Here is a 13,213-nt window from a genome sequence, read left to right on the forward strand (position 1 = left end):
ACTTGGCACTGTTTCAGAAATTTTATGGGCAGGTACAGATTTCAGTTTACTGACAACACCCCAAAATGAGTAAAGGATATTAAGTTGCTGGAAACATACCAGCTGTGAAGGCAGCAAAAGGAGAACGATTCAGTATGACTGAGAAATCTCATTTATCTCAGGTTGTAAATAAATGAACAAGTGCTCCTGTCCATTGGGTTTTAAGGCGCTTTAGGAACACAAGATACCAGAAATACTGAGATCCTGTAATACACAATAACAGAAGCAGAAGGTCATTTCTCTCAGAAAACAGAACACAGCAATTTGAACTGATACAAAAACTGTTTCCCAAAGGTAGCTCAGCTATTTGATACCTTCTGAGAGGCATTATTCATAGTCAATAAACCGTAGGAAACAGGATAGTTGGAAAAACAGTTGAAAAATGGCAGGAAGAGTTCAACAGTGGTAAGGAGATCAAGTGAACTGAAGTTTAGTCGCTGTTCCTACAACATGGTAGGACATGGGATGTTTAGGTCTTATCATTACAAACTTTTTTAATGCTACATTTTTACTTTGCAATAACCAGTCATAGAAGCTAACACAAAAAGACAGATGAGTGAGCTGTGTGGAAAAAACAATGCCAAACCAGGAACAAGTAATGACATAAAACTGGAGGTCTGAGTTAAAGTTAATGTGTCTTGTCCACCACTTATTCTTTGAAAAAAAAAAATAAATAAAATAATTTTTAATTCTGAAGCTGTACAGGCAAATCATTAGTCTGCATATCAATGTAAGGACTGGTTAGAAGATCTTCATGGAAACTTTTTATAAACTTGTGATAATATTGCTTTCTTCAGTATTTTTAAATTACTATTTTAAATCTGCATTTTACGATTAAACCCAATTGATTTAGAAGTGTTCTGTAACTGACCAATCTTACATGTTGGCCTAATTAGTAACCTGATTCTATAGATGTTTGAGTTCAATGTCAAATGAAACTCTGTAAAATGCAGCCTAGATAGAAAAAAAAAAAAAAGTAATTGCAGCATAAATTCTCTCTTTGTGAACACTTGCATATTGAATGACAGTTTTATTAGTAGAGCCCTCCCTTTTGCTAATTATTGTCACCTTAGTTTCTCTTAACATAGCTCTTGGAGCATTATCTTTTGAGTGAGGTTGGTTCCCTTACCCAGCTTTCTGTGAAGCTGAATGAACATTCACAGCACTACAGTAACACTAAATTTTAAGTTTAAAAAACAACATAAAATCTAGCTGTACTCTTTTTAAAGCATTAAATGACTGCTTAAGGATAAAATGGGTATGATACAACCATGAGTACTGACTTGGAAATCTGGAAAGCACTAACAGGTTAGGAAAGAACAGGAAACTGACAAGGAGGCCCACAGTACTTAAGACTGCTTAATTCAAAGTCACTGTTGTCGTGTATCAATTTAAGTCAGGAGATCCAGGCAAGATGGGGCACCACCTTCCACTTTGAAGATTTTGCCTCCTCCCCAGCTCATCTGAAGGGCCCTCAAGAAAAGGCAAACAAAAGCACTGGCAGATTTAGACAGAAATCTACAAAAAGCGGCGTGGTTACTCAAGAAAACCTGCCTCTTGACACCTCCCCTTGTGCTCCTGGCTGGTGCCCAGGGACGGCACTCTTAGAGCGAGGATAAACCGGGATTTTGTTGAAAAACAACTGTGCGTGCTCCCTGGCAGTAAGCCCCCAAACGTGACACCCTGCCCCTCGCACTTCGGGGCTGCAGCACCCTGCTCCCCGAGCCAGACGGAGCATGGGGCTCCCTCGGGCCGGCCAAACCCCCGGCCTTGGGCCCCATCCCCCGGTCGCCAGCCGCCCCCCTGCCCCTCCGACACCGCCGTGGGCTGGCGGCGCCTCCCCGCAGCCGTTGGTGCAGGCGGGCCCGAGCCCGGCCGCGCTGCCGGGGGGCGGCCCCGCCCCGGCCGGCAATGGGCGGACCGAGGGACGCGGGGCTCGAACCGGCGGCGCTCGGGAGGCCGAGGGGGGGGGGGGCGGAGGGCCCGCTGCGCCCATGGCCTCCGCGCTGGTAAGGAAGGGGCCGGCAGCCGGGGGAGGAGGGCGAGGGGCTGCCGGGGGGGGAGGTGGATAACGGCGGCTGACGGTGCGCCCCTTGTCCCCCAGGAGGACCCGGTGCTGCTCCGTCCCCTGCGAGGCCACCGGGCGGCGGTGACGGGCGTCAGCTTCAGCGCGGACACGGCGGGGCTGGGTGAGTGCCCGGGGCCGGGCCGGGCAGGGCCGTTCCGGGTGCGGGTCCGGGTCCGGGAGCGGAGGCGGGGCGGGCTCCCCCGGGCGGGCCGCGGAGTCTCTGCCCCTTCCTTAAGCGACAACTTTTTGAGCAAACCACGAGGCGGGGAGAGGGAGGGGTTTGTCCCGCGGCGAGCGGGGAGGAGGAGGAGGAGGAGGAGGAGGAGGAGGAGGTGGAGGAGGAAGTAAGCGAGGGGAGCGCCGAGGCTGCAGGGGCGGGGGGTCGCTCCGTGCCGCGTTTCCCCCCCCCGGTGCCCGCAGCCAGCCCCGCCGGCGGCCCGATCCCGGAGCCGGCGTCCCCCGCCGTGCTGGCGGCGCGGGGGGAGCCCGGCAGCAGCCCCCGGAGCCGCCCTGAGCGAGGGGCTCTGCCCGGCGCCTGCCATGAGGATCCGCCTGGCGAGGAGGGGGCCCTGGGTGCGCAGGGGCTGCGCGCTGCTCGGGCTGCTGACGGCCGCCTACTTGGCGGTGGAGCTGTCGGTGTCGTCCTTCGGCGCCTCTCTCGGCGGGGGCAGCACCGCCGGGGCGCGGTGGGAGAGGCGCTTCTCCGGCGGAGCTGAAGAGGCGGTGGACTTGGCGCGGCCGGTGTATGACAAATCCCCGCCCGATTCCTACGCCCCGGGAGAATGGGGCAAAGCCACCCGCCTGCAGCTGAACCCCGAGGAGAAGAAGCAGGAAGAGGAGCTGATTGAGAAGTATGCGATTAACATCTACGTGAGCGATAAGATCTCTCTCCATCGGCACATCGAAGACAACCGGCTGAGCGGCTGTAAAGCGAAGTCTTACAACTACAGAAAACTGCCCACAACATCTGTTGTCATCGCTTTTTACAACGAAGCCTGGTCGACGTTGCTGCGGACGATACACAGTGTTCTTGAAACCTCTCCCTCGGTGCTCCTGAAAGAAATTATCTTGGTGGATGACTTGAGTGACAAAGTGTATTTGAAGACTGACCTTGAAAAATACATCAGCAGGCTGAAAAGAGTTCGTCTGATACGGACCAACAAGCGAGAAGGATTGGTTCGTGCACGCCTGATTGGAGCTACCTTTGCGACCGGCGATGTCCTTACATTTCTCGACTGTCACTGCGAGTGTGTCTCTGGTTGGTTAGAACCGCTGCTTGAGAGGATTGCTGAGAACGAGACTGTTGTCATCTGTCCCGTCATTGACACCATTGACTGGAACACATTCGAATACTACATGCAGTCAGCAGAGCCCATGATTGGGGGCTTTGACTGGCGGCTGACCTTTCAGTGGCACTCGGTGCCTAAACATGAACGTCTGAGGCGCAAATCTGACACTGACCCAATCAGATCCCCGACGATGGCCGGTGGCTTGTTTGCAGTCAGCAAGAAGTATTTTGAGTACCTGGGTACCTATGATACAGGAATGGATGTTTGGGGAGGGGAGAACTTAGAACTGTCATTTAGAGTTTGGCAGTGTGGAGGCACGCTGGAAATTCATCCGTGCTCTCACGTAGGCCATGTGTTTCCAAAGCGCGCACCATATGCTAGACCAAATTTCCTTCAGAACACAGCACGTGCTGCTGAGGTGTGGATGGATGAGTATAAAGAACACTTCTATAACAGAAATCCTCCAGCAAGAAAAGAGAACTATGGAGATATTTCTGAAAGAAAGCTGCTAAGAAAGCGTTTGAAATGCAGGAGTTTTAACTGGTATTTAAAAAACGTATTTTCAGAGTTGCACGTCCCAGAAGATCGTCCTGGCTGGCATGGTGCCATCCGCAGTGCAGGAATATCATCAGAGTGCCTAGACTACGTTTTACCAGAACATAATCCTACCGGGGCTCACCTTTCTCTCTTTGGATGTCATGGTCAGGGAGGTAACCAATTTTTTGAATACACATCAAATAAGGAGATTAGATTTAACTCTGTAACTGAGCTATGTGCTGAAGTCCCCGAGCAAGAGGATTACATAAGTATGAGGAGCTGCCCAAAAGATGGATCTCCTATCCCAGAAATTATTATATGGCATTTCAAGGAAGACGGGACCATTTATCATCCTCATTCTGGAAAGTGCCTTACTGCTTATCGTACTGCTGAGGGGCGTCCTGATGTGGAAATGAGAACTTGTAATACTGCAGATAAAAATCAGATCTGGAAATTTGAGAAATAGTCACCACCAGCCATAAGAATCAAATTGAATAGAGTCTCCAAGGTTTTTACATGCGTGAGCAGATGATAACATTCAATTGTATACCTTGGAATCTTTTCAGATGCATCTGCCCTGTAGTAGTATAGAAAACACGTCTGCTGTGGTGAACTGTATGTAAAGCAAAAGTGAATACTGGGATTTAGTTTCTAAAACAGTGATTTCAGATCTAATTCCTTCTATTTTTGTAAAATTTTGATCCATTATTTTCTTATTTCAGTCTGTCTTGATTATGTGGGAAAACAAATCCTTTTCAGTGGACTAAAGAGGGATTTTTTTTTTCTCTTAAAACTAAACATGTTAAACCTATAAAATAATGTGACATGAAAGCAAAGATTTTTTTACTTACTTCAGTAGAAGTTAAGGTTCTTACAGCAGTGTTAACTGACCTATTTTGTGGATGCATCGTAATATACATATCTAGCAACCTATGTTAGACTACAGTGATGTGATCAAACTGACATTGATGTGGAAAGTTGAATCTTAAGCCTTGGAATATTTCTAGGTTTCTAGGGAATTTACATGCTATTGAGAGTTTTAAAGTGACCTCTAGCTCTACTGCATTGAAGAAAAAAGGAGTTTTTAGTGGATGCCTTTTGGCACTGCTTTGCAGTCTTGCTCCTATTGTAGAAACCTTAACCTGGAAAGCGTGAGCTGGGACCTCATGCACTTGGAAAGGAGAGTAGCAGCACTGGAACCAGGGACGTGCGAGGTAGAGGTACTACAAATGGGAAGAAAGAGGGGAGTTCTCTTTAAAGGTAATGGAGAATGAGAGAAAGCACAGAACAGCATTAGCTACTGCTGTGTCTTTGCTATATATTTAACCTTTACATCATCTTTGTGTAAACTTTTCCTTGTTAAGCCTGGCTTCCTGGGAACACAAAGTCTGTGTGACTATGTCATGTATCCATTTTTTGGATTTTGATAATACAGGTTTTGGACTGGTGTCAGGGTATGGGTAGGGGAGAGGAACATAAAGGAAAAGTTGGGCTGTTTTATTTTGTGTCACGTGTTTTGGCACCAGCTGGCACGCTCTGCAACCGCACTAGCGGTCTGAAATAATGCAGCATACACAGCTTCTTTCTGCTCATTGTTGTGTTGTGGGAAACCTCGGGAAAGGTTGAAAAGCAGGAGTTACTGAGGTGAGGGGAGTTGGAAAAGCAAAGGACGGCTTGGAAGAAAAGAAGATTTGATAGTTAGGTGATTCACAGGACATCTTATCATTTTCTGTATCCTGTTATGCTAAGTTTTCAATAATATTGATTCTTGAATCGGGTCACTAATTTGCTTTGAATGTGATTATAGGCAGTAGGTATGACTGATGTGTGTTGGAGAAAAATATCTTGTCTTAGTATCTGTGTTTTTAGCTATATATGAATAAGTTAAACACTTACTTTAATGTTTCAGGCATTCCAGCTCTTTTGGTTACTTTCACTGAAGTGGTAAATGCTTTTTGGTAGCCATGGTACAGTAATCCTTGTCACTGGGCTGGTAGGTAGGAACTTCAACTTGCGGTCAGTAAGAATCTGGATAAAGGCACCTGAGGAATGTGGTAGGTGTGGGTTTGCTGCAGACGTTGGTAGGTAGAAGGGTTAAAGTGAGACCTGAAGTAAGCGAAGATATTCCAAAACTAAAGTAAGAGTAAATTAAGATTGTGTGCTTGAATCTAAGTGACTTTAAAGAGTCAAAGGGTTTGTATGCAAACAGGCTAAGATAGAAGGGGAACAAAGGAAAAAAATTTGGAGTTGGGGATGTAGAGCTGAATCGTGCTTAAAATGCTTGCCACTGTGTGGCATGGGTTGTTTTATGCCTTTAACTTATTGTTAGGAGATTACTTTGACTTTTTTTTTCCTCCCTAAAACAATTTTTGGGAAAAAGGGAACTTCTTTACTATTTAAGGGAGGCATTCCTGAAAAACTCCATTCCACTGCAGCAAGGAAGTATTCTGTGGACCTACAAGTTATGAATCACTGACCAAATTTTAAAAAGGCAGCCAATCATTATGTACTGGGGCAATAACTTAAAAGTATGTGCTTTTGTGTAAAGCTTGCTGTAAACTGTTACATTCAATAGAAACAACAGGAAAAAGACCTGGGTTCTCCTACATGGCAGAAGCATCAGTTGTATATGCAATGCATGTTTCCTCAGATGAAAGTAATTAAATAGTGTGAATATAGACTATGCAACTTTTATACAATTAACTTTTTTTAGGACTTGACAAAAACTATATTTCGTATAAAGAATACCTACTTGTTGAATTTGACATTCAAAGTGTTCCTTATCTATTTAAGCAATAAATCTAAGTGCAACTGCCTCTTAAAGTTCGAAAACTTATTTTTCCTGTATGTACTTGAACCCTTCTTCTTTCTCCCCACTACCTCCCATTCTGGTTTTGTGGTTATTAAAAAAAACTACAGGTTAAAAAAAAAAAAAAAAAAGGCAAAAATAAACAATCTGGATTTCAAACATTAAAAAAAAATGTGTGTGTGTGTGTGTGTATATATATATATTTTTTTTTTTTTCCCAAAGGAAATAAAAAAGAATGAAGTAGAGGAGGTAGGGAAGGAGAGAAAGAGAGAAGGGGAAAAAAAAAGTTGCCATTTCTGAGTTCAAGTAGGCTTGAACTGAGTTGTGGCAACTCTACAGAAATACTCTAATCTGGTTGTTTTCCAGTGCCTACAGATTTCTGGAAAATCTGAAACTATGGAAGATTTTTTATTCTGTTAGACTTTGAAAATTTGGGGAACACTTCTGTATATTTTAAACTACTGATTTTTAAGTGACTTAAGAAACTGAATGTAAACTTAACACTGAATAAATGTGGGAGGGCTTTGAGGTTTCTCTTGAAAAATAAAATTCAGAATGATAATTAAATATGGTGTGCTTTTTGTTTTTCAGTCTTCCTCCATTTGTGTGAATACATACAGTATGTAATGAAAATTATGAACTTTGAACTTCGTGGGAGATATTAAAAGTTGTAAAATGTTGTTAAAATGTTGTATCTGCTGTGCTTAAAATCCTGATTGGTTGCCTTGACAGAGGTTTAATTAATTAATAAGTTTTCCTTTAAGTAGGAAATCTTCAGAATCAATGTTAACAGTGTTTGTATTGCGACGTTTCACCTTATCACAATGAGATTTGCAAGGTTACTATAACGTGTGGGGATTTCTTTGTTTGCTTTGTTGTTCAAATATTCATTTACACACAAGTCCCTGCACTCTATTTGACCTGTAATTCGTGCACTGGGTGATGCAATTATACTGGAGATGTTTCAGTATTTGGGGGGGGGAAAGGGTGACTAGGTGGTGCATTTTTCTGGTAAAGCCTGGCACATATATCCTTCAGATCTTTTGCACAACTTCATCTCATAGTCACTACTGTGGTATCCCAGGAAATGGGAGTGTAATGGTAATTCCATATTGTGGCACCTTGTTTGTGTCTCTGCTTATTTGTGTACATACACACATTTGCATGAAAATGGGTATCATCAATACATAGAACTTCTGTAAGCCAAAATTGAACTTGGTTTCATTGCAAGCGCCCATAAACATTTTTCTTGGCATATGTAAAGCCCAAGTATTTGTTTAGAGACCTGCAGCAAAGTGATGTGTAAACCTGACCTTTCCATGAGGCCAGGTGTTTATTCTTTGCTGTTCCGTTCTGTTCTGACTCATAACCAGAAAATATTTTCTAGAGATACCTCAGTGATGCTTGGGTGTGTACAGAAAGCACTGAGGTTGTAAGCTGGACTAAGTTTTATATTGAATCCAACTCTGAATTTTCAGCTTTCTGCTTATATGTTGCAATTGGTCTGTTACTACCATTACTACAGCAGGGCCAAATTGTTTAATCTTTCAAGTCTGAACATGTTTCAGGTTATGTTGTGGTTTCTCTGAGGAGCACCTGTTTATTAGCGCATCCTAAAATACTGTTCTGATACTTCTGTGTTTCTTTTTGTTTCATTTCTAATACTAAAAATTGGCCATGAGATATGTTATGGACCACATTCTCATTAGCCTGGGTGCCTTGGGAAAATACTTCTGCAACTGGCCTGCCAGTTACTGTCCCTTTCCTGCCCAGGTCCTGAGCCTCTCCCCTCTTTCACACCTTGGGGTAGTGTAAACTGGGCTGGGGCTGCAGCAACAAGGGTAATAGCCCTCAAGTGTCATGGTAATGAAGAGGTAGCTTGAAGAGAGGAGCTTACCTAAGGATGGAGAGAGGGTTCTCTTCCAGCATGGGCAGCAGAGAATACAAAAGGAGAGCAAGGACGATGCTTGTGGGTGTCCCAGGGAAAGAAAAGCTTCAAATCACTGCTCGTGTCTCATTAGCCATGGGGTAATCCTTCTGTGAGAGAACAAGTTGCAGGAAACCAGGCTTCGAATTTATTACTGTAATCTCTTTAAAATATTTCCTTCAGTTTTAGAACTGGAGGCAAAGAGGGCTGGCATTACAAGGCCTGTCAGCAGTTTGTGAGGTACATCTTCATGTTCACGGGTAATTGGCACTTCATGCATTATTAATTTTAGAAACCATCAATCTTGTCCGACATGATGCCTTCAAATTGTATTTTGGCTTATATTTCACTTCTTTTACTTACGTTTATGCTACTTTAGATCACATTTTTTTTCTGAACCAAAACCAAAAAAAAAAAAATCATTCTAGTACAATTAGAAAGAGCCTGCTATAAAATAAAGAAGTCTGAAAACTGGAAGTGGGTGGGGGAATGTCCTATACTTTTGTCAAATTTACACCTACTGATACATGTGCAGGGATAGTTTGATCCCATGTCTTTTACCAGAAGCCATTTTTGGAGGAGAATGCTATCTCTGAGCCAAGTCCCAAAGGAGAGTTTAAAATCTAATATTTTATTCAGGGCTTGCCTTGATGTGTGTTAATAATCAGACTCCTTTCCTTCCACTGCTGTCAGTGCCATGAAACAGGCCGGAAAGCGAAGATCATCCCTGTTTTCTTGTCCCCCCTCCTCCTCTGTTCCTTTCAGCTTCCAGCTATTCTATTCACTCCCTTTCTGTACTAAGGATAGGAATTATTTGTCTATTTTTAATGGGGAATGTGCAATTCCCTTTTCAGTTATGCCCTGTGTGCTAGCACTTAGGAGAGATGAGGAAAATAGGGGTGTAGAAGTATCACACTTACAATTTCAGTTCAGCTTCTTGTTGCTTTTGCTGTATATCGTTTCCTGAAAAGCTCTGGTTAAAGCTGTATCTCCCTTATCAAATGTAGATAGTGTGGCCAACTTGTAAGGTGACTGCAAAAAATAAAGATTCTCATGCTTTTTCTCTTACCAGACCAAAAACTTCACATTGCGTTCTGAACTATACAAATGATAGCGTTAAGAACTTGATACTTAATTAGGATTACAGAATTATATTTAGATATTCCGTTTCATTTAGATAAATGAAGTGTTAGAAATGATATCTTGAGTTTAAGTTGGCCTCTCTTCTGAGATAAATAATAGATGCTTAGGGAAAAAAAATCCATCTGAGAGATCAAAGTGAGATTCCAAACTTCTCATTGAAAACCTTGTCAGTTGTTTTTAGTGACACTCTTAGTATTTGGTAATGATGAGTCTGGATTCATACTTAGGACATGTGCAAGATGTTGGGCTAGTTTGCTCAGTATGTGGGAGAGCTATCTGTTAAGAGTTAGCCTTCACTTCCCCAGTCTTCTGATGTCCTTGCCAAAAGTCTGCTGGCAGTATTTCTGGCTGCCAGGCTTCCAGTCAGGCTAAGCAGACCAAACTACCCATTAAAACTCAGTAGCTCCTCCTTCCCTAACACTCTCACGACCCAGTAAGTTCACAGTAAATCCAAAATTCTAGACATTAATTAGCTCTGTTTTTTCTAATAACGACAAGCAGACTCATATTATCTTTTAATTATTTCTTGCCAGCTACCTCTTCTTTGGATAGGTCTCTTATGATATGGAAACTGAAGAAGCAGTGCAGAGCTTACAAATTTGTGGGTCATGAGGAAGCTGTGACCAGCGTGCAGTTCTCACCGGAGGGGCGGCTACTTGCTTCAAGTTCCCAGGATCGTACTGTCAGACTATGGATCCCTTGCATGTGAGTGTAATTGGGCGATGCTGGCTGTATGTTTCTTCAATGTGTAATATGAATATTGGGGGTCTTACCTGGTAAATGTTTCTGTTGCCTTCCCACATTCTTGACTGGGCTTCAACCCAGTCATGGGAGAGCACGAGTAACATGGTTCTTTACCATGTTACTTTATTCTTTGCTGATTACTTTGTCCTTTCCAAGGCTTAGCAGTTTAGATGTTTTAATTTCATGAGTATGCAGAATTAAACTTGGTACTTCTCTGGCTTAAAGTGCATATTTCTTTTAAGAGGATTGCGTAACTGCAATTCATTTTGGAGAGACAAGTGATGAATGAAACAAAAATAATGTTCTTGGAAAAAAATAAATTGATTTGTCTTCTTAGACTGTTACTCTCAAGTAGTAGTGATTGCAAGCTATTCAGAATAATCTTAGCGTGACTGGTGTTTTAACTCTTAGGCATTTTGTAGATTACTGTATCAAAAGATTTAATAGTCTTCTAAATACTGCATGAAGGCTTGTACTGCTACTTAATTGCAATGATTTCTAAAATTCATAATTTTAAATATGATTACTGCTTGTATTCTAACATTTAATCTATAAATGAGGCAAAAAAGGCAACAATGATTGGCAACAAATTGGCAAAAAATTGGCAACACTGTACATTGCTTTTTTGTTTGAATGAGTTTTTTTGTTGTTGTTGTTTTTCTTTAAACCCTATTTCTGTTAAATATTACTGTGAGTTTGATTTTCTTTTTTTTTTCAGTCACGGAGAATCATCGGTACTGAAAGGTCATACAGCATCTGTTCGTAGTGTGAGCTTCTCGCATGATGGCCAATTCCTAGTTTCAGCTTCCAATGATAAATCGATAAAAATATGGAGTGTTCACCGTCAGCGACTTTTGTTTTCCTTATTCCAACACACTCATTGGGTTCGCTGTGCCAAGTAAGCTTTGTTTTTATTTTCTGTGAAGAGGGTGTTATGGTGGATTCCGTGTCCAGAACTCCTTGCAAAGAATTTTTATTTCGTAGAGCAGAACTAAAAGAAGAAAAATCTGTGAATAATAAAAGCTTCTCTGTCACTACTAATAAAATTTTAATAAACCAATCTCATATATACATGCACACAACATTTTGTATGTATATCCTAATCGAAGTCTGGATGCTTGTTTTGTGTTAATATGTGCACATATGAAATCTGTTACTGATTGTTATATATATATATATATATATTTTTTTTTATTCTAAAGGACAGGTATATCTTTCCATATTTATTTTCTCTCGGTATCCTGTTCACTACCCTGATCCTGTATATTTTTGTGCTGTATTAACAACTTATTTTGCAGCATTCACTTATGTCTAATTTTATTATTCATAGTAGTGGTTTTCTCAGCTATTCTATGACCATTCTTGGTCATGAGTCAAAATGAGTTAAATGTACAGAATCGGAGAAGGTAAAAGAAAGTCTTTGTACTGAAAGTTCAGATTAGCACCCTGTTTAAAGGCAGAACTCTTCAAGGACGAGAAAAGATTTGAACTTTGCTGATTTGTTTCCATATTAATGGAAAATCTGCAGCTAAGAGAGGCCTGCTTTAAACACCTTGGTGAAGAAATTTAGTAGTAGTGAAGTGCTGAGCCCTACAAAGTTCCAAAGTATCTAAAAAGTATCTTCCAAAGTATCTAATCTTGAGAAGAAACATAGAAGATCTAAAAATAGTGTTCAATATCAGTGTTCTTGAATGTTGCTGTGCAGTTGTGCAATATGAGAAATAATAAGTATTGGTGAAATTATAGGCAAATCATTTTTCTTGTTTAATAAGCTTAGTCTGCTAAATCTAGGAATAATCTTGAATATTTTCCTGACAGTTTGGAAGTCTAAAGAGAACTCACAGGAGAATGTTTATGTAGGCTAAAATTGAATACAAGGGTATTCTGTGTCCTCTTTTTCTTGCCCATATTTTTCTGTAATGTTCTCCTGGGCATCTGAAATGCCAACCTATGGCTGCTTTTACTGTTCACTTAGGGCCCTAGTTTTAATTGTTGTTGATTGTGGAGGCGGGGGGCGGAAACACTGTAGAGAGAAACTTTTCAGTTTTATGACTTCATGAGAAATTTAAATATCCTTTGAAAGTTATACATTTTAATTCTGGACTTTCTTGGTTCTGGTGCTTTGATACTAATGTCTATAATACTAAATGACTGATACAACTCAGAATAGCAATGTGTACATTTGCACATTCCAGATTTTCACCTGATGGAAGACTAATAGCATCTTGCAGTGAGGATAAATCTGTGAAGATCTGGGATACAACAAATAAAACATGTATTGATAGTTTCATAGATTATGGAGGGTAAGTGTTACTGTAAAAAAAGGAGAAATGTAAATGTGTAATTCTAATGAGATTAAATTGATGTTTCATTTTGTTAACATCTGTACGCTATATTTGAAAATAGATCAAAAATTCTTTTTCATTAAATGAAAAATTTCTATAAACTAAAATAATTAATTTTGCATTCTTCTAAGGAAGTTAACTAACTGCATTTACTCGTGTTTTCCTGTAGTCAGGAAATAACCCAGCAAGAAGTCAGATTGTTCCTAGGTTTTTAAATGTTTTCATATATATCTTCTACATGGATAATGCTATTTAATATTGGATGTTTCAACAAGAATAACACTTCAAGAATTCTCTCCTTGTTGATGAAGA

General features: G+C 41.4%; 1 protein-coding gene across 1 annotated transcript in view; it reads left to right on the forward strand.

Annotated features, from left to right (window-relative positions):
* The first annotated feature begins 2,009 nt into the window (after positions 1 to 2,009).
* Positions 2,010 to 13,213, forward strand: part of POC1B (POC1 centriolar protein B) — a 49,457-nt gene continuing 38,253 nt past the window's right edge. Inside the window, exons 1-5 of the mRNA XM_032195676.1 lie at positions 2,010 to 2,048; positions 2,144 to 2,228; positions 10,346 to 10,517; positions 11,275 to 11,454; positions 12,752 to 12,859. Of these exons, the coding sequence (XP_032051567.1) occupies positions 2,034 to 2,048; positions 2,144 to 2,228; positions 10,346 to 10,517; positions 11,275 to 11,454; positions 12,752 to 12,859 (560 nt within the window). The 5' untranslated portion in view covers positions 2,010 to 2,033. The remainder of the gene's footprint in view (positions 2,049 to 2,143; positions 2,229 to 10,345; positions 10,518 to 11,274; positions 11,455 to 12,751; positions 12,860 to 13,213) is intronic.

The sequence above is a fragment of the Aythya fuligula genome, chromosome 1 (genome assembly GCF_009819795.1).
Source record: "Aythya fuligula isolate bAytFul2 chromosome 1, bAytFul2.pri, whole genome shotgun sequence".
NCBI classification, from domain to species: Eukaryota; Metazoa; Chordata; class Aves; order Anseriformes; family Anatidae; genus Aythya; species Aythya fuligula.